Below are 23991 nucleotides of genomic sequence, written 5' to 3' on the forward strand. Positions count from 1 at the left end.
CAGTTTCTTCTCACCCATTAAACATAATACTTTCTCACCTGCAGTGGAAGATAGATGGGGAAGAGAGGGTCATTCTTCTGCTCAATGGTCTGCATGTTCTTGGGGTCTGTGTGTCTGGGCATTAGCAAATTTGAGTCTATGCCTTCTGCAGCTAAGAGCTCATTTATGTCTAGCTTTAAATACTGCCGCTTCCTCCTAGAAGGAAGAGAATAAAGAAGATGACACTGTGGACCACACAAGTCAGTAATTGTTGGTCATTGTTGCAACTGCCTTCCAGGGCACATAAAGGGAGAACAACCAGGGTTCTGGCTAGCTCTTTCAGGTTTCCAAAGCAATGCAGTCCTGTGGAAAGCAGAGGTGGCTGGGAACGGACCAGTACCCGGCCCACTGGGCCCTTGGGGTGTACTGGAGTACAAGACTGAGGACTGGTGATCAGAACTTTGGATACTCATCCCAGTCAGTCTCTTTTTATCTAAAAGCAAGATATTTTCCCTAAAATAATGGAAGTAATTTGGTCATATTATGAAGCCAAAGGGGTGACATTAAAAAAAAAAAACATTTGCACACATTTGATGCTTTCCAGTCCATGCTGGTAAACTCAGACAAGGGGACTTTGCTCAGCTGAAGCATCTCAGGGTGTGTCCAGTGTAAGCCCCATGTTTGCTGATGTGTTCTTTTCCAGGGATTACATGGGAACTTGACACAGGGCAAAAAGAGAATTTTTTTCTTTAAGAAAATGGATGCATATGGGGTTCCCCCTCACCTGCTTTTCCTTCAGATTAACTGAAAAACTAAAGTCAGGGCAAGTTTGTAATATTTGTGGGTCCAAAAGGTGTTTTTCCATTCCCTGCATTCTCCCTCTTCCTCCCTAAACCCCCATAACCCTTTGTGCCCAGCCCCAGGAGTCACCTTTCTATCTCAATCTTCCTTGGGCAATGGCCAGGAAGGGTCTGGAAAGGCACTTGAACCTTGGGCTCATAAGCCTTGAGAGGAAAATCTGACTTCACCAAGATTTCAGTGGTGGGCCCAATCCTTTCCTGGGTTAAGCGGTTTTCAAAATCTTCAGGAATCTGGAAGGTCATAACTGGGGAAAACAAACGCATGAGTTAAACACAAAGACGGAGCCCTATGACTAAGAAATGGAGTGTCAATAAGCCAGATAGGGCAGGTCTTGGGCTGGGGACCTCCACAGAGCTCACAAGCATCCACCCTCTCCTGACTAGTCCAACTTCCCCAGTGCTATTCTCTCACTCCACATCTCGCTGCCACCACTGTGGCTCAAGGTACTTAGAAGCCTAAAAATCAGAGCTTAGTCTCCAAGTCACAAGGCAATGGTGTGGGGAAAGGTTCTGGTCACACCACTATCCCATTAACCATGTCTTACTAGGTGATCAATGATTACCATCCACTCTGACTTCTGAAGAGGCAGCATTTGCTTCCAGGCTAACTGTCACCAGGCAAAACCTGTGGTCCAGTGCTTCAGCTGCCTGGTCATCAGAAGTCATCTCAGGACCTTCTTCCTGAGGCCACCTCAGTGAATGGCCATGTACCATCTCTGACTTCTGCTGGCCTCCAGGATCTCTGATGTTTTCATCTTTCTAGGGTATTTTTTTTAAAGCAATTGGGGTTAAGTAACTTGCTCAAGGTTACACGGCCAGTTATTTTGTGTGGGTGTTAAGTATCTGAGGCTGGAACCGATCCTGGGTCCCCTGACTCCTGGGCCAGTGTTCTTACTCACTGCGCCACCTGGCCACCCCACTAGGGTATTTTTATAAAGCCTGGTAACTTACTTTTAAACACTCCTCCTCACAATACTACATTAAAGTCAACTCAAACATTTCATTCAAAGACCGTCCCTGAGGCCACTCTGTCCTACACCATCCATATCTTTGGAATTTCCAAAATAAAGACTATGGCAGAGAAATATATACCATCTGGACAGTAGGAGAGTATAACAGGAAATGTTATGTAGAGATGAGAAACTGAGTCTCAGAGAGGAGAGAAAATCTATGAATTGTTCCGTTTTCTCTTTCTCAGTGAACTCATCAGCTCCCATGAGTTCAATGATTATTTCTATGCAGATAACACTCAAATCTATACATCCAGCCGGCATTTCTCCTCTGAGCTCCCCTCCTGCCTCAACCATGGCTCACACTCAACATCTCTAAAACAAAACTAACATTTCCCAGAGAACCCACTCTCCACCTCCAAACTGCCCTATTTTTATCAAGAGCACCCCCATATTTTCAGCCATGCAGGTCTGCAACTTCAGCATCTTCCTCGTCTCCACACGCACTCCACATATTTGAGTTCACTGCCAGATCTTGTTTCTCTACACTCACACAACCCTCACTCTCGAACTCACTGCCTGTCACCTAGACCACTGCAATAGCTTCCTATCTGGTCTCCTTGCCTCAAGCCTCCATCCTCTACAGAGCTGGCAAAGGGATTTCCCTAAAGTGTGAACCTGATTAGGACACTCTCACACTCAGTAAATTCCAGAGGCTCCCAGTTATCTCCAGGATCTAACAGAAAGCAAAGTCCTTCCAGCCTCACTACACATTACTCCCCACCCACATCCTGCTCATCACACATGGGACTCTGTCTCCAATTGTCCCTGCGCCCTCACCTTTACCTCCAGAATCCCAGAACTCAAGCACCATCTTCTACAGGCCACCTCCTCTGCTCCTCCCACTTCCAGGGAACTTTTCTACTCCATCCCTCAATTACCTTGTATTTATTTTGCGTGGTTTTTATACATTTTGATTCCCCTCACAGAAAGCAAGCTCCCTGAGGACAGAGCTTACCTTCCAGCACATAAAAGGCTCTTAGTAAATGCTTATTGATTCACTGAGTGAAGTAAGAAGAGCCAGAGAGCACAGTGGTGAGTGAGAGAGGTGAAGACTTCTCAGATGATGCTCTGAAATCTAGTAAGGCTCTTCATGGGAAACAGGCCCAAGTTCCCCTTCACCAGAAATCACATGATTTACAAGGACTCCTAAGTGACACCTCAGCGCAAGATTTGCCAAATGAGAACAGAAGTGCTTTCTCAAATGCACACTGGGTGGTCACTGTTTTCTTGTTCCGGTACTTGAGGTAGATTGCTGGGCTTAGATTGTACATCTGACTTCCAACCAATAAAAGAAAAGGGTCAGCAGGGGAGTGGGGGAGAATTCCACCTTAGGGCTTTATAACTTCGCCATTTCCTTTTGTGAATTGTTTCTCCCTGACCATTTGTCAGAAGGGGGACCATACTTTTCTGCTTCCTACCTTGAGAAGCCTCTGTGTATTATTTGCGTAAGGATCTCTGTTGCCCAGTTTTGGGGTACATACAGTGACAATCGTTTCACTGAAAAGAACACTGGAAGGAAGCAGAATGGCAGGTCACTGAAATGACCTTCTTAGCCCTGATGGTCATGGTATCAGCTGATTTGGCTTAAATGTGTAACAACGGGAGGGGAGGAGGGGAGAGAGGAGGAGGAAGAGAAGGACATCCAGAAATGACTGCGACGTGAGAGAGAAGAGACAGAGACAAGAGTGAAGGAAGGGCCCCTGCCTATGCCCACAACACTCCTCTGTCTAGGGGCTCTGCTCTCCCGGCCCATCAAGCACTACCCTGGGTGGGAAACGACTCCTTTGAAGGCTTCCGGTCCATTCCGGCTCTTTGCCTCTCAGACAGGCAGACAACAAGCATTCATTAAACCCTTACTGTGTGCAAGGCACTGGACTGAACTCTGGAGAAACCAAGAAAGGCAAAACCATTACCGCCACATTGGAAAAGGCTAAACCCCTGATTTTCACCAGGAAGAATGGGGAGTCTACACACGCTAGTCTTAGGAGTTTAACTTTGATTCTTGGCAAAATCCTAGACTGCTGTTAAAGGGATGGTGAGTCTCTAGGAAGGACAGGAGTAATAATAACAGTAATTCCCATTCGCACAATTCTTTCAGGTTCACCAAGTGCTTTACAAACCATCATCGTACTTGGCCTCACTCGAACCTGTGAGGGAGACGCTATTATCTCTGTTTTCAGACACAGAAACTGAAGCCCACGGGACCATGGTCCCAAAGCTAATAAGTAGCTGAGACAAGACTTGAACGCAGGTCTCCCCAATGCCAAGACAATTCTCTATCCACTCCATGATTCAGAACCATCTCCCTGGTCAGGAAGAAGCTGCAGACACCGGCAGCAGCAAGCCCAGGCTTCAGCACAGCCTTTGATGGAGCCCCTCCCCTGCTCCTGGTGGCAGAGGTGAGCACACAGCTGGGGAGATTCACAACTTGTGGCTTTACATCATTTGAGTAATCATTAATGAGTGGGTACAAGTCCCTGGTGAAGTATCCCGTGCATGTGGCCTTGGCCCTGTGCTGTTGAACTTTAATCAATGACTTCAGGGAAGGCACAGGCCATGTACTTATCAGATTTGCTTCAAACACAGCTAACAAAAGTGTTGAAACCAGCATTTTCAGCCAGGCAGAGCTCCACCACCAGGACAAGCAAGCAGCAGCAACCATACCTTCAAATCAACTTGAACTTGGAAATAACACAAAGAATTAGCATGAGTCAAACAGAATTAGCTAAATATAGTGGTTGAGGGGACAGAATTTCAGAAATAGAGACCACAGATGTCATCTGGCCCAGTCCGTGGGATGTGGGGTCCTAAGGCTTTTCTTGCTCACCACTTTACCACATTAGTATGTAGGAGGGAAAGTAGCCCTGGCATTATTACTTGTCCTTCCTTACTAGAGGAGGCAGCAGATGGCTCTGGAGGCATGGGGGGACCATGCCAACTACAGCCTAAGGACGTCAGAACCAAGCATTCTTTTTCCTTTGGGCCCAGCCAGGCCCCTGACCAAAGGTTCAGACCAGAGGGGCCACAGCATCAACACAGCAGCTGACTTAGCACACAAGGCAGGGCAGGAAGGAAGATGGACTTGATGGGCTCTGGAGCAATGAGCTTCCACTTCTTCCCACACCCCAAGGAGTCTAAAATCCTTCCCTATACTGTGTAGCCTTCCAGGTACCTGTGCTGCCTAAGGGGCCACAACAACAGGCTCCCTGCTATGACCTCTTCCCTATGCTCACAAAGGGAGTGAAACCACTGGGCCATCTGTCTACTGAGCCTGGGTCGGGTGGTGGGTAAGCCCCCATTCCTACTTCCTCAGCTGTGTAGTGTCTCAGCCCTTTGCCACCTCCTGCTTAGTGATGAGCCTTGCCACCAGGGAAGGAGGGAGAGCCAAGTGACCAGGGCTGTCCTTACACAAAGACCAGCACAGGGCAGAGGCTTATGAACAGAGACAAGTGTCTAAGCTCCTCTCCTCCCCCACACGCCATCCTGGACCAGCTAACTCGGCCCAACCAGTGCCTCCTTAGCAAGAATGTTTAAAATAAGAAGTAATTTCCTCTACCTCTCCTCCCTGTCACAGTCAGATTCCTAGAAAAAAAGCATCTGCAATCTTTGCCTCCACTGCCTCTCCTCCCACTCATTGCTCAGCCCCTAGCAATCTGGCTGCAGATGTGGCCTTGCAAATGAAACTCCCCTCTCCAAAGTGATTAATGATTTCTTAATTGCTAAACAAAATAGCCTCTTCTCATTACTCATCCTTGACTCCTCTGCAGGCTGACCTTGGAGACTATTCCCTCCTCCAAGACACTCTTCCTCCTCAGCTTTCATCATCCTGCTCTCTCTGAATCCCCTTCCTACCTACCTGATGAATCTTTTCCAGTTATCTTGGCTAGATCCTCACCTGTGCCCCAGCCCTGACTACAGCCATCTCAGGACACTCTCTGTCCTGGCTGTCAAACTTAACAATTCTGTTTTGTCATCACTGTAGATTTGTTTATACATCCCTCATCTCTTCTGAGCCCCATTCTTTTTTTTTTTCATTTTTCAAATGCTTTACATTTACATCATTCATTTCTGCCATATTTTGAGATACAAATTTTCTCCCCATTTTTCCCCTACCCACCACCCCAGAATAGCAGTCCCACAGGATATCCCCTCCTCCAATGTGCTCTCTCCCATATCTTCTCCCATACCCCCTTACACTTTTCCAGTAGACCATGGTGGATCTCTATGCCCCAGTGTCCGTATATCTTCTTTCCCAATTACATGTAAGATAGTATTAATTAATAGTATATATGTATTTATAATTTTAAACATCTGATTTTAAAACTTTGAATTCCAGATTCATTCCCTTCCTCCCTTGTCACCCACCCTTACTGGGAAGATAAAGCAGTTCAGTATAGATTGTACATGTGTAGCTAATGCAAAACATTAACGTAGTATGTATATTGTAAGAAACTGATTATATTTCCCTCCCTCCTATCCCACCACCCATTTGTTCTATTCTCTACTTTGATCCCATCCCTTTTCAAAAGTGAGTGGTTCCAACTTCCCTCCCCGCCAGCCTGCCCTCCCTTCCATCATCCCCCCTCTCATCCCCTTCCCCCTACTCTCTTGTAGGGTGAGATACCCTATTTAGTGGGTATTTCATTCCCTCCCTGAGCCAAATTCAGTAAGAATAAGGTTGACCCATTCCCTTTTGCCTGCCTATTCTTCCCCTCCATTGTAACCATTTTCCCTTGCCTCCTCTTCGTGAGATAGTTTACCCCATTCTGTCTCTCTCCATCTCCTCTCATTATATTCCTCTCTCACCTCTTAATTTCCCCCTTTTAAGTATCATCCCTTCCTATTAAATTGGTCCTGTGCCCTCTATGTATACCTGTAAGCATATATACACACGTTCACACATGCAATCATATGCCCGTATACCCTCCGACACAGACATATATATATATATATTTCTATTCCCTTCAACTATTTTCATACTGAGAAAAGTTTCATCAGTTACAATTATCATTTTTCCATGTAGGAAGGTTAATAGTTCAACTTTGATCAGTGGCTTATGATTTCTTTTCCCTGTTTACCTTCTCAAGCTTCTCTTGCTTCTTGTATCTGGATGTCAATTTTTCTATTCAACTCTAGGGTTTTTTCATTAAGAGTGCTTGAAAGTCCTCTATTCCACTGAATGACCATATTTTCCCCTAAAACATGATACTCAGTTTTGCTGGGTAGGTAATTCTTGGTTTTAATCCCAGCTCCTTTGCCCTCTGGAATATCACAATCCAAGCCCTTCAATCCCTCAATGTAGAAGCTGCCACATCCTGGGTTATCCTGATTGTGTTTCTACAATATTCAAATTGTTTCTTCCTGGTTGCTTGTAATATTCTCTCCTTGATCTGGGAATTTCTGGAACCTGGCTATAATATTCCTAGGAGTTTTCTTTTGGGGATCTTTTTCAGGAGGTGATTGGTGGATTCTTTCAACCTCTATTTTGTCTTCTGGTTCTAAAACATCAGGGAAATTTTCCTTGAGAATTTCTTGGAGGATGATTTCTAGGTTCTTTCCCTGATCATGGCTTTCAGGTAGTCCAATAATTTTTAAATTATCTCTCCTGGATCTATTTTCCAGGCCAGTGGTTTTTCCCATGAGATATTTCACATTGCCTTCTAGTCTTTCATTTGTTTGGATCTGTTTAACATCATCTTGATTTCTCTTAAAGTCACTAGGTTCCCTTTGCTCCAATCTAAATCCAAGGGGAACGATTATCCTCATTGAGCTTTTGAGATTCTTTTTCCATCTGGCAAATTTGGCTTTTCAAGGCATTCCTCTCCTCATTGCCTTTTTGAGCCTCTTTTGCCAACTGAGTCAGTCTGTTTTTTAAGGTGTTATTTTCCTCAGTCAGGCTGTTGACTCTCATTTTATAATTTTTTGCATCGTTCTCATTTATCTTCCCAATTTTTCCTCCACTTCTCTTTTCTGCTTCTTAAGGTCCTCTATGGCCTGTAACAAGCTCGTATTTCCCTTTGAAGCTTTTGGTGCAGGAGTTCTGACTTCACTGTCTTCCTCCTGTTCCATGCTTTGTTCCTTTTTGTCCCCAAAATAGGAGTCTAATGTTGGAGTCTTCTGTTCGTTTTGCTTCCTTTGTCTGGTCATGTTGCCCCTTAGTCACTTGACCCCTGGGCTTTTTGCCACAGTAGGACTCTGCCACCAGACAGGGGAGCTTTCATCCCAAATGCTGGGGTTTTCTCAGCTGCTGGAGGAATTAGTTGGGTGCCCTCTCTGAGGCTTCCACACACTCTGGCAAGCTGGTCACATACCCCAGGACCTCCACCCTAGACCACAATCCAGATCCAAGCAGGTTAAAGCAAGAGTGATTACCCTTCAGACTGGTTGCTTGGTCCCCCTACAGTCTGCAGGCCAGGAGCAGAAGCTGCAACGTGCCCCCGGCTGTGCTGAAGCAGTTCAGCGGTTTCTCGCTCCAGGGGCAAAAGCCGAAGCTCTCCCAACTACTGGTCCCAAAGTCCACACTGCACTGACCTCTCACTTTGTCCTTCGTATCTATGTGCTGATGAATCTGGAAATAGCCACAGCTGCTGTTGATCTGCAGTTCCTCCGACCAGCTGCTGGTCAGGCCCACCCTGGGGCTAAAGCCTCGGCTAGTGAGTGGCTGGGCTCAGCTCCCAGAGCTCTATGCTGGCCGCTTGCTGCCAGCCTGCCGGGTTGTCCTCAGTGGGAGGTTAGCTCCTCTGTGTCATTTTGTGGGTTCTGCAGCTCCAAAGTTTGTTCATAGTCCCCTTTAACATGGATTGGGGAAAGTGGAAGCCGGAGCAGGGGGGAGGTCCTGCTTCTACTCTGACATCACCAGCTGCCTATCTGGCATCTCCCATCTGGATATCCCACAGCCCTCCACGTGTCCAAAACTGAACTCTTATTCACCCCCCCAGTCCAAACCCACCCCACTTCCAAATGTCCCCATTTCTGCTGAGAACAAGTGTGCAGTTACCTGGGTTCACAAGCTTGGTACCCTTCTCATCTCCTTCCCCTCCCTCTCATCCATCATATCTGCTCCACCGCCAAGTCTTGCAGATTCTACCTCTTGCATATCTCTATATGTCTACATCTCTTGTACCTGTCACCTTCTCTCCACTCACCTGGCCACCAAACTTGTTCAGGCCCCCATTATCTCTCACTGGGGCCATTGATAATTGGACTCTTGGCTTACAGACTCCTGTTCTATAACTGCCAAACTGGTCTGACCACACCACTCCCCTGCTCAAGGGCCTTCAAAGACTCCCTATGGCCACTGAATACAAACTCCCCAGGTTGGTATTTAGAGCCCTTTACAAACTGCCTCTGGCTTACTCTTCCAAGCTCATTTCACATTATTCTCCCTCACACACTTAGCCTTCCAACCAAAGTGGCCTTCGGGCTATCACTGGATCTGGAATGCATTTCCTCCCCTCAGAATCCTTAGCTTCTTTCAAAGCTCTGCTCCTGTACTACCTGCGGGCTTCATCCTACTTTGCCAGTACTCCTTCCCTCCTCAAATTATATATTTACTTGCCTGTTTGCCTGTAGAAACCTCCCACCTCAGTTCCCCAGGACATCTCCCTCTATCTTCTCCCCAACTTTCCCATCCTCTTGTCCCATTTACAAAATTTCCTGTTTATGGACCTGGATCCTAGGCCACCAATAAGAAAGACAGAGAATCTAGAGTGAGAGAAATTATATCCTCATTAGTCAGACTATCTGGGGCACTGGGCTTATTTCTGGGCATCATATTTTAGGAAGCCAATGACAGGCTACAAAATGTGCCCAGATAGGGAGGGCACTAAGGACCAGGCTGCACAAGGACTGGAGGGGAACTATCTTCAGTTATCTGAAGAATTACCTAATGGTTCCACCTGACTCTAGAGGGGAGCACTGGGCAATCCCTAACAATCAGAGGTGTCCAAAAACTTAACAGGTCTGCCTTCTATACCCAAGTCTGGGAGTCACTTAGGACTTGTCAAAGAGGACAAAAAGAGGCATGATCACGCTTTGGCCTCCCTGAGACCAGAGGTTTCACTGACAGCTTGAAAGGAGAGCTGGGCATTAACGACTGCCAAGAGTAAAGGACAGTAGAGGAAGCCGATCCTTGATAGTGAGGTGGGAGGGGGAAGGCAGACACTTAAGGAATTCTCAAGTGACAACCAGACCCTCCCAGAGACCTTCTTCCTGTGTCATTCCTTATGGCAAGAAAAGAACAAGGTGAAAACAAAGAAGATCCTGGGGTCTGTTAAGAAGAGGCTTCAAACAGATCCTGGGTATTAACACTTCTTTTTTCCCAACAGGAGACCAGTCTAAAGTCAAATGTTCCATTTTTCCAGGTTTGGCCCCAGATGGGCCTGGAGTCTATAAAGCAAAGATCTGCTGTTCCCACTCACCTCCCTAACTTACTGATGTTTCAATGGCCAGTCATCACAGACCCCCAGTAACCTGAGAAGACCCTACTTTGGGTGCTGTGAAGGCTTGATTTCATCTGTATCTTTCTGATATGCAGTACCCCAAGACTGGTTCTACTCTCCCAGCTGAAGCTGCTGGGAGGAAGCAGAGGCCCAATAGGGTTCTGATGCATTGGGCCTGCTTGATAGAGGGCACAACCTGACACATCCTTGACCCTGGACACCATCCTGTGGGGGGACATCACAGTCACTCCTAGTCTACCCTGATAGGCCATCTCCTCCTCAGAAGAGCAGCCCAGAGGGAAAGAAATGACTTGTGGTGCCAGTTCTGCCATTAGCTTACTGTGTATGTGACCTTGGGAAAGTCACTTCCCTTCTCTAAGATGCAGGTTCTCAGGTAAGGACTGGAAGATGAGGAGAGTCATGCCTCCCAGAATCTCAGAGTTGGAAGGAACTTCACAGGTTCACAGTCCAACTGTAGCCTGAAAAGGAACCCCCTATACTTGCCAAATTATTCAGCCTCTGATTGAAAATGTACAGTGATGGAAATCTCACTACTTCCTGAGGCAGCCTATTCTACTTTTGAATAGCTTATTAATATAAGCTTTAAATATTAGGAACTTTTTACTTATGGACCTAAAATCTGCCTCTGCCACTTCCTCTCATCATGACACCTTGGTCCTGCCTCACCTATTTCCAATGAGTGTAATAAAAAAACAAATGCACCAAGAATGCAGTTATAGGGGGCCCCAGAACCACAAGCTACCCCTGAACATTCAATGGGCAGCCATTTAAAGGGGCACAGCCTGAGGCAGTTCATTGTCCCCCCCCACAGGCAGCAAAGATGGGCAAACTTTTGCCTCCATTTGCCCAAGACTCTTACTGCTGGGGAAAGTCAGGAAGCCTTCAGGACACTGAGCTGCTGAGCAGACAAGGTGAATGAATCAGTGAATCCAGATGACTCTGAGGGCCCCAGAATGTTTGATTAAAGCCCCCTGTCCCTGCCCCTGCAACTGCCTCTTCATGAGAACAATCACAAGATCTGCTCCCATTGACATAGACCATACCGCATGGTGCCCAAAGCCCCTTCTTCACCATACCCCTGGCAAGGTTCTGATATCGGGATCATTTCCTCCTTTTCCAGAGGCAGAAATTGAAGCCAGGTTCATCACTACATATGGGAAACAACCCTGGATTCCTTGAAGTTAATCCACGTCAGGAGCTACCCTGGGGTACACAGGCACCAGCCACTTCAGTTCCAGCATGGTCACGGCCTTGAACAAACTTTTCTGCTCAGGGAAATCTGGGCAGGAGGAGCTAGTCTGCTGATGCCCAAGCCCCAGCCCAGCATGCCAGAGACGGGAGACCATCAAGTCCCTGCAACAAGTGCTTACCATTTGGGGTGAACTGATCAAGGTCTGCCTGGCGGAGGAGGTCCTTGTGCACAATGGCACCGGTGCAAACATCCTGAAATCAAAGACATTTAGAATCATCTGGAGAATGGAGGGCAGTACACACAGGACCTCACAGAGAGGCCAGAGAACTAACGGCAGTGCAGACACAAGAAGATAAGTGTATTAGTGAATGCCTGTTCCACCAAAGCCCTGGGCCTCCAATACCACAAACAGTTCTCCTTCGAGGATGACTATGCTTATAGTATCCATTATTTAATCACTATTTATTCATGAACAGGCAGTTCTCAAGGAAGAAATTATCTAAAGCAATATGTGTGTAGTAATATGAAGGGTATTTATACCCATAAGAAAAAATATTCCAAATCACTAATAATTAGAGAAGTGCAAATTAAGGCAACTCTGAAGTTCTACCTCTCACCTGCAGATTGGCAAAGTTGACTAAAGGGGAAAATAACAAATGTTGGAGGGGCTATGGGAAAACAGCACATTGGGGCACTGCTGGTAAATCAGTGCAGCCACTCTGGAAAGCAGTCTGGAACTATCAAAGTTATTAACCCTTTGACTCGGCAATGCCACCAAGAGGAGTATCCCAGGGATTTTTTTTAATTAATTAATTTATTTTTAGTTTAAAACATTCATTTCCATAAGATTTTGAGTTCTAAATTTCCTCCCCCTCCCTTCCCTACCCCTCCCCAAGATAGCAGGCGATCTGATTTTTTATTCTTTTATTAACTTATTCATTCATTCCAGAGATTTTTTTAAAAGAAGAAATGGGCCTATATGTACAAAAATATTGATGTCAGCCCTTTTTGTAGTAGCAAAGAAGTAGAAACTAAGGCCTATCAACTGGGGAACAGAGGAACAAAGTATGGCGTACGAATGTGATGGAAAACTGATGCCTAGAAGACTTGCATGACCTGGTAACACAGTGGAGTGAGCAGAAGCAGAATAACTCATCATACAGCGTCAATGTTTAATAAATAAAGAATTCTGAAAGGCCTAGGAGCTCTGAATGTCATAATGATCAGCCATGATTCTAAAGAGCCAGTGGTGAAGAATGCTGCCCACCTCGTGACAGAGAGGTTATTAACTGATGTGTAGGACAGGACGAACACCTGTGGACGCTGGCCAGGGCGGGGATTCATCTACCTGACTACACTCATGTGTCACAAGGGTTTTATATATTTTTCCTGGCGGCAGGGGAAAGGTGGGAGGGAAGAAAAAAAAATGCATGGTAATTAAAAAATAAAAATATAACTGCTTGAAAAATTGTAAAAGAATAAGAGTGGGAGCTATGATCTTTAGACCACTCTCTCCCCACCCCCCCAAAAAACATCCACATCAGTTAGAAACAAGCCTTCCTGGTTGTTCTGATCTCAAAGTGAACAGGACAGAGAGCTGAGTATGCTGCTTCCTCCAAAATTCCTCCCCTTCCTCCTCATTCCAGCTGAAGTCATCCCTCCCTTCTTACCCTTTCTTCTAATATCTTACTTGATCTCTCATGGCATCATAGAATTTAGATTTGAGACAGATCGTGGAGATACAATCCTCTCATTTTAGAGTTGACCTAAATGGGGCTCACAGAGTTAAGGTGACTTGCCAAGGTCACACAGTCAGTGAGCAGTAGATCTGAGATATATGCCAAATCCTCTTTCAGGTATACCAGGAGAGAGAAATTAGGGAGAAGGAGAATCCTTCCTCCTTAAGGTTAAGTGATTGACCTAAGGTCATACAGGTTGTGTATGGCAGTGTCGCCCTCACAACTACCCAGTGAGGTTGGTAGTACAAATCTTACTGATTCCATTTTATAGATGAGGATACTGAGGCTGATAGACTTGAACTGTCTTGCCCAGAGTCACACAGCCAGTACAGATGAGAGTTAGGTCTCAACCAAGGTCTTCTGGCTCTGAGACTCACGCTTTCTGAAATGACCTTGACCTAAGAGAGGACCAGGTTCACACAAGTGGAAGAGCAGATCCAGAACTGACAGCCTTTCCTCCTCTCCACCTCCCTCTTCCAGTGGACTTGATCTTCTTTCACTCCCAATCCTGCCCTCAGGAAAGGATGGGACACTGCTTCTCAAGAAGGTGTCCGATGTTATCCTGGGCTTTCCTGGTCCCTTAGTATTCAGCAGGGATTGAAGTCTTAAGCTGAAAAATGACCCCCTTGATGGTGGACTGATAAAATAATAACTCACAATTCTTTATCAGCACTTTCTTTGGGACACCCATGCAAGATAGGAGGTCTGAGTTCTACCATCCCCATTTTTATAGAAGAGGAAACTGAAGCCCAGAGAAGGTGGATGTCTTAGGGCAGGTCACGCCCAGAGAAAGCTGCTCACTAGAGGGGCAGCCTAGAAGACCCTTCTATGCTCAGGGCTTCAGGGAAAGTCAACAGGCAGGAGGGCAGGAAGACCTCCCTGCTAGCTGGCAGTGTGCTAGAACAGGTAATTGGAGCTGGGGTATCAGAGCAACACCTGGGTCTCTATGGGTGCCTGCAAACCCATTTTTCCCCCAAGTCTATGTCTAGGACCCAACAACTGGCAGATGTATTATGTCTTAGAGATACTGCAAGGTAATAAGTCATTAGAAGCAGACTTCCCTGCTAGCTGAATTTAGGTGTAAGAGGATGGAATCTCACCAGTGTCAGCATAAGGGTGAGAGAATCAAATCAGGGGGGATGGGCATTGGGGAGTAGAAATATAAAATAGCAAACCTGGGTGGTTCTCATCATCTGCCTCTAGCTCCCCCACTTCTAACCTCAAATCTCCCTATATAAGTCACCAGATTTGACTTTCTAAAATGCTACTCCCATACTCACTGCTCAAAAAGCCTCCAAAGATTCCTGTCTAGACAATCAAATTTGGGCATGTAGCCCCTTCCCCAGCTAGATCGGACCTCAAATACACCATGCATGTGTTCCTAGCTCTGTACCTTTGTTCACGCTTCCTCCTTGCCTAGAAAGCCTTCCTCCTTTCCCTCCTTCCTTCTGAGCCCAGCTTAAGTCTGTGAAGCCTTCCCAAAGAGCAGTAAACATGGACCTGTCCCTCCTATCAATTCCTAGTGCTGGCCATTTGCAGATCTCTCACACGTTCTGCACTCGGTCCCCCCCTCACTAAACATCTTCTCTATTTTCTTCTTTTAACTCACCTTGCATGGGTTTCTCTTAAGTTCCCACAGATTCTTAGTTCCTAACAGGGCAGGAACTGGGTTGTGCTTCTTTTATTTCCTTTACTGGGCCCAGCACACAGAAGAGAAGGAGAAGAAGAGAGGGAAGGAAACTACTGTTTCTCTCTCTCAGCTTGGTTACTTAAGCTTACCAACAAGACTCTATGCCAGTTCCTCTTCCTGGTCCCTCAGGGAATCCTCAAGAACCCATTTTCACATGGGGCTTTGGCACAGTTGGAGTCAGGAGTCTGAGGCCTACTTCCCACAAGCTGGGAAGCCTAAGACAGTGAGGACAGACCCCCTCTGGACACCCTCATCACATGCTTTGCTCCTTTCATAGGGCTAAGGGAAGGATTAAGAGAATGGAGACAAGCCAAGAGTTTTGTTTTTCATTTTAAAGCGCTCTAGAAATGCAGGCTGCTAACAAACAGAACACTAACTGCCAGGATGTCAGTTTATCTAAACTCACCTGTGAAAAGCGGCTGAGCAGGGCCACTCCCTGCAAGGCTGTGGAAGTGATACAGGTCTCACACATTGCAAAGCAGTATAAGCAACTGCCCAACATGATTCAGAACTCCATTTGCGATCGACAGAGAGAAGCTCGTTGGTGAGATATGTAAAGGCCCAGGATCTTTACAACAGCTAAGAAAAGGGCTGGTAACACTTACCCCTAAGATGTCTAAGGTCCCAGGAGTAAGAACATCAGAATAAAACCCACGAGTTTTAATCACTGGATACATCTTGGACTTGTCAATTTGAGAATTAACATCATCATCATCTGGATGTCTGGGGGGCTTGGGATATTCCCTTCGCTTGTTCATTTTGCCTTCTCACGTAAAGGAGGCCAAAGGTCCTGTAAGAAAATCCACAAGGTGACTGATCTCTAGCAAAAGACCTCCAGTCTTCCCCTGCTCTTAGCATCCCTCGACCCCTCTGAGTGTTAGTTTCCTCTTTCATAAATTCAGTCAATCAGTCAGTGTTTATTAAGCACCTACTATGTGCCAGGCACCACACTCCATCACCATGCCTTGTGGGAAGAAAGTGCTCTGCAAGCCTCAGAGCGCTTCACCAAGGTGGGACAAGGTGGGCTATTACTACCACCACCATCATCATCAGGTTAACTTCCATCCCAGGCTGCCTCCGTACCCCAGTGCCTTCATATCCTGCCTCAGCTGTCATCTCGAGCTTCCTGCTCAGGAGCCACTGCCCTTAGCATCAGCCTATAGAACCCTTTAAATTGGCATAACAGGTGAGCACGAATTTTCTAACCAAATTTCAGAAGAAAAAATGTGGTATGCCTTCAGAGGGTCACATTCTGGATGCAGCTGGCTTCCCCTGAGTGCTGCTAGAAATAGGCAGGCACCAGAAGAAGTATTAGGGAATGGAACAAGGGCATTGGATTAGACTAGAAAATTAACCAGGGAAACTACCTGGGGAAGGTGCCACTAGCATACACCCAGGTGGCCTTGCCCTGGTTTTAACTTGTTCCAGCATCACTAAGGAATACCTGCAACTCTCAGAGACTTAAGGAGTCCTCAAGGAGGAGAAGTTGTGGCTGGCCTGCAGACAGGGTGGGTAGAGCTGAATGCTGAATTCCACTGTCCCGTCATCCACTGCCCACTCCTCCCCCACCCCATTCTTGCTATAGGTCACCTGCTGTCAGCAATGAAATCCGCCCACCTCTAAGCAGCAGGGGCCTCTAACCAGTCCATAGTACCCAGCAGCTTTTAAATGATGTGGATCATTCCAAACTGAGCCCATGTTTTGCCTCTGAACTGGACTTTTATCACTGCTCTGGTGAAGAAGATGTTAAGTGAGAATGGCAACTCCTCAAGATGATCTTATTTTCAGCTCTGTGAATTCTCCCTTTGCATGAGGAAGAATAACGTCTGGGTGCCGCTGCTAGACTTGAGAACAAAAGTCATCTTCTCCATCCCCTTCCTCCCCTAAGTGAAGGTCCAGAGAATCTGCATGGCCTGCTTCTGGCTTCTGGGCATGAAAGGAGGTTAAAAGAATGTACTCACCCCAGCCAAAATAGTAATGCCACCTAAAGGAGCTAAGGAGGAAGCAGAGGGAGATCAGAAGACAGAGTGGACCCAGGGGGGTTTGGTAATCTTGCTGGGACTTCTAGAGTCTAGACCCAGTCAATGAGCATTTATTAAGCAACCGATGATGCCAGGTATTGGGCCAAGTGATCTCCCCTATAGAGAGAGAGAGAGAGAGAGAGAGAGAGACAAAGACAGAGAGACAGAGAGTGTGAAAGAGACAGAGACAGAGACAGAGAGACAGAGAGAGTTTAACTCCCGGGCACCTATTTTGCCTTCAGTGTTTGGCTCAATCAGGGAAATTCCGTGGGAATGATGGCTCACAAATCTCTAATGCCACAGACCTAGAAGCTGCCAGAAAGGGGCAAAAAATATGGCTCATTCAGGATACTTTTAAAAAGATTTGTTGTTAGGTACCTGTTTTCAGAAGGCAGCTAGGTAGTGCAGTTGAGAGAATGTTGGGCCTGGAGTTAAAAAGACCTCAGCTCAAATCTGGCCTCAGACACTTACTAGCTATGTGACCTTGACCGAGTCATTTAACCTCTGCCTCAGTTTTCCATTTAAAATGGGGCTAACAGCACCTGCCTCACAGGGTTGTGAGGGTCAACTGAGATACTATTCAGATAAGACTTAATACAGTGCCTGATGCCTGGTGCTTAATAAATGCTTATTTCCCTTCCCCTAAAGTACCACATCAAGCTAAAATGTAGCGAGTAGAAAGCTGTCCTTGAAGCAAAAAGCCCTGGGTTCAAGTCCCCACCTCTGACTCCTCTTGGCTGTGATGTCACTTCATGACTCACTGCTCTGGGAAACCTAAGACTCCGAGTTGCAGAGAAAACTGTGAAACCCGCATTAGTAGAGGGAATTTTTCCTCTACCCACGAAATCACTGGTCTAGTCACTAGCTGTGACTGTGAGAATTCAATGGATATATTTTCACTCTTCTATATGTCAACATTACAGCCTTCCTAGACCATAATTTGACAGGAAAAAGTTTTCCACTGAAACAGACAAATTACTACATGTATGTAGTGACATACATGTATATACATGTAGTATAGTGACACTATAGCATGATGTGTCAAGTGTCATACAAACTGTTGTATTTTTTTTTTAAGGCAATCAGGATTAAGCGACTTATCCAGGGTTACACAGGTAATGAGTGTCTCAGTTGGATTTGAACTCAGGTTCTCTTGACTCCAGGGTCAATGCTCTATCCACTGCACCACCCAGGTGCCCCCAACTGTTGTATATTCTTGAAGTATAATTGTGAAACTGTCCTTAGACATTAATAGTGTCTGATTATTCACCAGTGAAACTTCATAGATTGATGCTCTTCATTTAAAAAAAAATTGTCAAGTTCCCTCCATATGCTTTTTCATAAAACAACATGCCCAAATAATTTTCTTAGGTCAAAGGGAAAACCCAACAGTGGTAAGCAGACCACTCCCTCCCATCCTAATCTTTACACTTCCACAATAGGACCTGATGGAAAGGGATATCCAATCACTATCAGGATGCACCATCTGCACAATGCCCATTCTCTCCCTCCAGCAGAGGGTCCCAGACCTTTCCACCTAACGCTATGGCCTCCACTGAGATAGGATCACTCGCTAAGCCTCCAGAGGCTCACCAGAGAAGAGTCCTCCCCTTGGCCCCAGCCCCCAGGCCGACCATTCACAATCTGGTGACTTTGTGATGCCTTTCTGCCGCCCCTTCCCCACAAATGGGAGAAAATTTGCTGTTAGTGTTGCTTTTGTTGACTTTTATTCCAACTTTTTATTTCACTGGAAAAAGTGGAAGCATAATGAATACAGAGAAACACAGAAAGATGTGTACCAAGGGTAAAGTGAGACAAGTAGAGGCAGGAAACCAATCTATGCAATGACTACAAGGCCATGCAACAGGGACTACTAGTATGTGTGCATGCAGGGACACAGGCAACTCCCCACATGTAAGAGCTAGGGATCCTGCTTCCAGAGAGTCCTGACTGCACATACCGGACATGTCTTGGGACCTGCACAGACAGGCCAACCAGGGCTGGATTGGAGCCTCTCTGATGAGCCTCATTCTCTTTGACTAACTTCTCCTGATGGTCCTCTACTCTTGGTTTTGACTACTTCACAGATGCTGTCAGTAAGAGACAATTCAAGAAGCCTTGAGCCTCTCCCCTTTGAAGAGATAGAGCCTTGTTAAGACTTCGGTCAGCCTTTGCCTCAATGTTTATTCTTTCATTTCAGATGGAGATTAATCTACAGGCTCCAATCTTTGTGTTTCAAAAGATCAGGAGAGCCAGCCTCCAGGCATTGGGGAGTCCAGGAGTTGGAGACCAGGTTAGGTTTTACAAGCAGGGACCCAGAAAGCAAGGAGTGACCTTGGGAAGCCAGCCCAGCAGCAACAGAGACCAGTCAGCAATGCCACATGAGTATGTGAACTTAGTGGAACCAATGCAATGATAGGTCGGAACTGAGCCCACCTTCCCAAAGACCAAGGGGACATGAGGAGAGTGTACCCTCAAGGTGCTGAAGAAAACCACCTATCATTGCTTTTGTCATTGTGGTATCTTCACACTAAATATTGCTTTGTAAAAGCTAATTGATGTTAAGAGGTTAAATGGAACTGGGGTGCTAACTACTTACTGGTGGCTAACAGTAGAGAGAAATAATCAGTAGGGTGGGACTCAAGCCTCTGGCATTAGAGACACCCCCATCTTCACAGCTAAAGCTTTGTGAAGTCACCCCCAGTTCCAAATCCCCACTTGAAGTCAATCCAAGAGACCACTGCAATCCCTCACATGGTAGGGCTCCAAGTCCAGACAACTGGACAATCCATGGATCATTCGGGGACTTACGGGAAAACAGAAGCTAGTGGTGTCAGTATGAAAGAAGCCATCAACACTCGACCTCAAGGGTTATTTCAGAAAAGTCGAACTTCAGTAACTCTCCAGTGCCTTGGAATGGAAAGGGTTCTTTGCAGAAGAAACAGCCTCACAGCTGGCCGGTTCTCACTGTATGAGAGGGATGTGCTAGAGAAGCAGCAACAATTCACCTCAGCAACTACCAAGCTTTTCAAGAGGAAATCACCCCAAGATAGACCTTGGGAAGCATCTGAGCGTTAACACTGACATCATCTCAATGTATGGCTCATGTCAGTCACTCATATTGGTGGGAAAGGGAAAGACTGGGAAGACGTGGATGTGTCTCGCCTACTGGAGTCTCAACAAGAGAACCAAGGTGGACCAATACACCGTGCTACAAACACACTGTGACCTGTACTACCCCGTAGGCAGCCAGGGATTTTCAGTATGGGATTTATGCAGGGGACACTATCAGATCCCCATGACAAAGTGAGAGTCTTTTTTAAGTGTTCTTCATCTGTCCTATATAATTCCATCAGCTTGAGCATATGCTCCAGGGAGCTGCTGGACCCTCTATCACTTTCAAATGGCTTGTGGATAAGGTGGCTGGTGATATGAACTACTCCGAGGTGTTGATGTATCCAGAAAATTTCATCCTATTTACAAAGACACTGAAAGCATTCGGCTAGAGATTACTGTTGACCTGACGTAGTCAGCTGACAAGGGCTGATTCTGCAGAGACTTGGCTAAGTATGTGGGATTCATCGATGTCTAGCAGGGAGTGAATACCAAGCCCACCCAAAAGACAGCAGCACTCCCGACCTGACCACAGCTGAAGAACAGCTGAGAGCTAAAGACTTTTCTAGGATTAGGTGGCTATTAAAAATGTATGAAGAACTGTGCTATCATCCCAAATCCTCTTAATGGTTTCATTCATGAATGAGGCTAAGGCTAAGGAAAAACAGAAACAGAAGAGGAAGAAGAGGCAATCTGGCCTGAACCTCTTTTTTGTCGTGAGGATAAAATGAGACATTTGTAAATCACTTTGCAAGCTTTAAAGTGATTTACATATATATATAAATGCTTTTATTATCCATGCAAGCCCTACTGCTTACTAGAAGAGGTCTCTCTGACAGTTAGACTCACTAGTCCACCCACAAATTGGACTAATCAGTTGAAGGCATATCTTTAGATCATAAACCTAGAGACTGATTTCAAGTTTTGGATGGATAACAATCCACTGACATATTTTGATAAATGACAAGTTGGGGGGGGGGCAGCGAAGTGGTGCTGTGAAAACAGCACCAGCCCTGGAGTCAGGACCACCTGAATTCAAATCTGACCTCAGACACTTAATACTAGCTGTGTGACATTGGGCAAGTCACTTAACCCCAATTGCCCTGCCTTCCCCCCTCCAAAAAACAACAAAAAAAAATGACAAGTTGGATGCTGCTCACTAGAGCTGGTGTTAGGCAAATATGAGTTCAGAAGACTACTAATGCTAGAAGACTACAAGAATACTAATACAGATGCAGATTGCTATCCCCAAAACCCATGGGGATTCCCACAGAAGGTATAATAGCAGTCTGTGCCACACAGATAGCTAAGTGGTTATCACAGAAATGCAGCTGAAACTTGGGACTTTCGCCACAGTTTGCCATCAATAGATGTGCATCTTGTAGCCTTAGACCTTCTCGCCCTATTTGTCCTTGGATGACTGGCAGCAGAGCTGCTTTGTGATGAATGAGGAGAGAGCTATATTCAGAAATGTGATAGAAAAACCAAAAGATATAAATGAAAATTTTAAGCAGACTTTTTCTTTCCCAATTGTCTTCTCTCCTCCTCCCTCCCCTCCTCCTTTCTAGCTCCTATGACAAAAAGTCCAGACTATGGAATGTGCATTTTCCCAAATTCTGTGTGGATTCATCATTTTACCTTTTCAGTGCCTTCTTTGAGGAGCCTAGAAGGACTGAGGAATACCCACAGGGAAAATCCAAGGTATCCAAGTCAAAAAGTCTTGGTTGGGCATTTCTATTTTGGCCTATTATTTTTTAAAAATACAGAAGGAGAAAGAGGAATGGCCACCTTGGACTCCACATCTTAGCCTCCTTGGAGTTAAACTCTTATTACCCTGTAACAAGGTTGTAAGCAAGATGGAGCACTGCAGGGAAATGAATTGAGAGACATGATATAGGCATATGAGGGATAATTCTTATCATGGAAACACTGGGCACCAGGGGAAAAAAAATAGAAATGAAGCCAAGTGACTCAAAGTGAACTGAGTTAAATTGAACTGAAGGGCTAATAAAGTTAGAAGTGACCCTTCAGTTCATCTAATCCAACCCCCTACGGTTTATATATGAGGAAACTGAGGCCCGGAGAGGTGAGGTTTGAGATGCAGTCTGAAGCGACAGGAAGTAAGTGAGCACTTGTCGCAGTGCCCTGGCACATCGTAGGCGCTTAATAAATGCTTATTGAATTAATTTCCATCACTTCGAGTCCAACTGAAGGGAGTGGAGTTGAATTAAAGGTCACCGAGTCGAGGAGCACTCTTGAAGTTCAGCCACGTCGAGAGGACGCAAGTGGAGGGAACTGGCCCGAGCAGAATGAAAGGGGCTCTCCTTCCTCCCATCTGCACGGGTCCCCACCCCCACCCCAGGCCTGCACGCCTCCCTGCCCCCAGCCGGACACCCCGAGCACCCCCCAAGACTCTGCCCCTACTCCTCTCCGGCCTCCCGATGCGGCCCGGGCCTGCCTGACCAATCACCGGGGCTCGCCGCACGCCTACCGGCTCAGCAACAGCTTCGGGCCAGGGGACAGCCGAGAAAAACAACGGCCACGGAAGAGAGACGAAGCTCAAGCCAGGCTCAGCCTGTCTCTAAGGGAGGACGCCGCGGCCGGTTGCTAAGGGGAGGATCTATTAGAGTCCGGAGGAGGGTCTCCGCTGTGTGAGCAGCAGTTCTTCCCAAAGTTACCCAAATTCGGTCAATCCCAACCAACAAAGCTACAAATAGTATTATACACTATTGTTTCTGCTTGTTATTCTTGCCTTGGGGTGGTTGAAACCAATTTCCATAAAAGAGGTTATTCTTTCTCCCCCTTTATATTTGGTTTCTCCCACAACGGACCGCTCACCATCTCCCTTCGTTACTGCGCCTGCCTGAACACGAGGCTCAGCTGGAGGAGAGGTTGAAGGATAGGGTCTCTCCTCTGCGCTCCTACGGCGCCCACTGGTGGTCAATTAGGGACTGGGAGGAGATTTGCCATCACTCCGTCCTAAGTATTCTTTTTACGGTAGGGGGACCTGAAGCATGTAGACACCAGGGACTTGTCCAAGGTCCCACCGAGAGCGAGGAGACAAAGCTGGGACTGTCTTGCTCGTTTATATTTGTACCAGCACTTTGCCCGTAGTAAAGACTTAATCAATGCTTTTTTCCTTCATTGCATTCATTTTTTAATTCATGGTGTTTGCAACATTAAGAGGTTTTTCCTTCCCCATTCCTATCTGCAATGTGACTATTTTTGATGATTGGAGTAGATACTGAGCTTTGTCTCACACCTGGCGAAGCAGAGCCTTGGAAGTGAGCTTTACCCATTCCCAGCCGTTCCAAAGCAGGAACAGCAGGTCCGGATCTCATGTGTGGAACAGACATTAAGATAAAGGACTGCCAAAGGGACAGTTATTAACCCACCTGTGGCTGAGGGTGACTTGGTTTAGGCCCTAAGTGTGGAGTGGTGTGCAGTGTGTTTTTCTGATTTGAATCGCCTTTCTATTTTAAGGAAATTATTTATTTTCACCACCAACACGTGATATCATCAAATTAACACCAAAATGGTTTGGTCTTTAGAGCAAGAAATTCAGAGGGATTGGGGGATTTGAGTATTAACTTGAGAAGATTAAATATCAATCTGAAAACACTGGGAGCAGCTAAAGGGTGCGACATAGGTCTGCCCAAGTGGGAAAGGGCAAATCCCTCCAGACTAGGGGGAAGAAGTGGCTTCAGGAGGCACTGGCTGAATTTACCCAGGGAAGATCCCCCTGCACCTGCTCTTGGGTCTGTCCTCCTTGCAGCAGGAGGCTGCACCTTCATTCCTCTCTACTTCATTCCTCAGGGTGTACTCGTGCCCGCGCGCGCGCGCGCGCGCGCGCACACACACACACACACACACACACACACACCTTTTTCAGCATTGTTTTCTGAGTCACCTTCTGCATTA

General features: G+C 46.3%; 1 protein-coding gene across 1 annotated transcript in view; it reads right to left on the bottom strand.

Moving 5' to 3' along the window:
* The window catches only part of DNAH1 (dynein axonemal heavy chain 1), a 171052-nt gene extending 148394 nt beyond the window's left edge, over nucleotides 1-22658 (bottom strand). The window contains exons 1-5 of the mRNA XM_069095561.1: nucleotides 22562-22658; nucleotides 15541-15725; nucleotides 11685-11757; nucleotides 910-1084; nucleotides 39-195 (exon numbers count right to left, since the gene is read on the bottom strand). Of these exons, the coding sequence (XP_068951662.1) occupies nucleotides 39-195; nucleotides 910-1084; nucleotides 11685-11757; nucleotides 15541-15693 (558 nt within the window). The 5' untranslated portion in view covers nucleotides 15694-15725; nucleotides 22562-22658. The remainder of the gene's footprint in view (nucleotides 1-38; nucleotides 196-909; nucleotides 1085-11684; nucleotides 11758-15540; nucleotides 15726-22561) is intronic.
* Nucleotides 22659-23991: the final 1333 nt, after the last annotated feature.

Source organism: Petaurus breviceps, unplaced genomic scaffold (assembly GCF_028583685.1).
Source record: "Petaurus breviceps papuanus isolate PSGF00001 unplaced genomic scaffold, PetGlider_PUasm1.0 227, whole genome shotgun sequence".
Taxonomy (NCBI): Eukaryota; Metazoa; Chordata; class Mammalia; order Diprotodontia; family Petauridae; genus Petaurus; species Petaurus breviceps.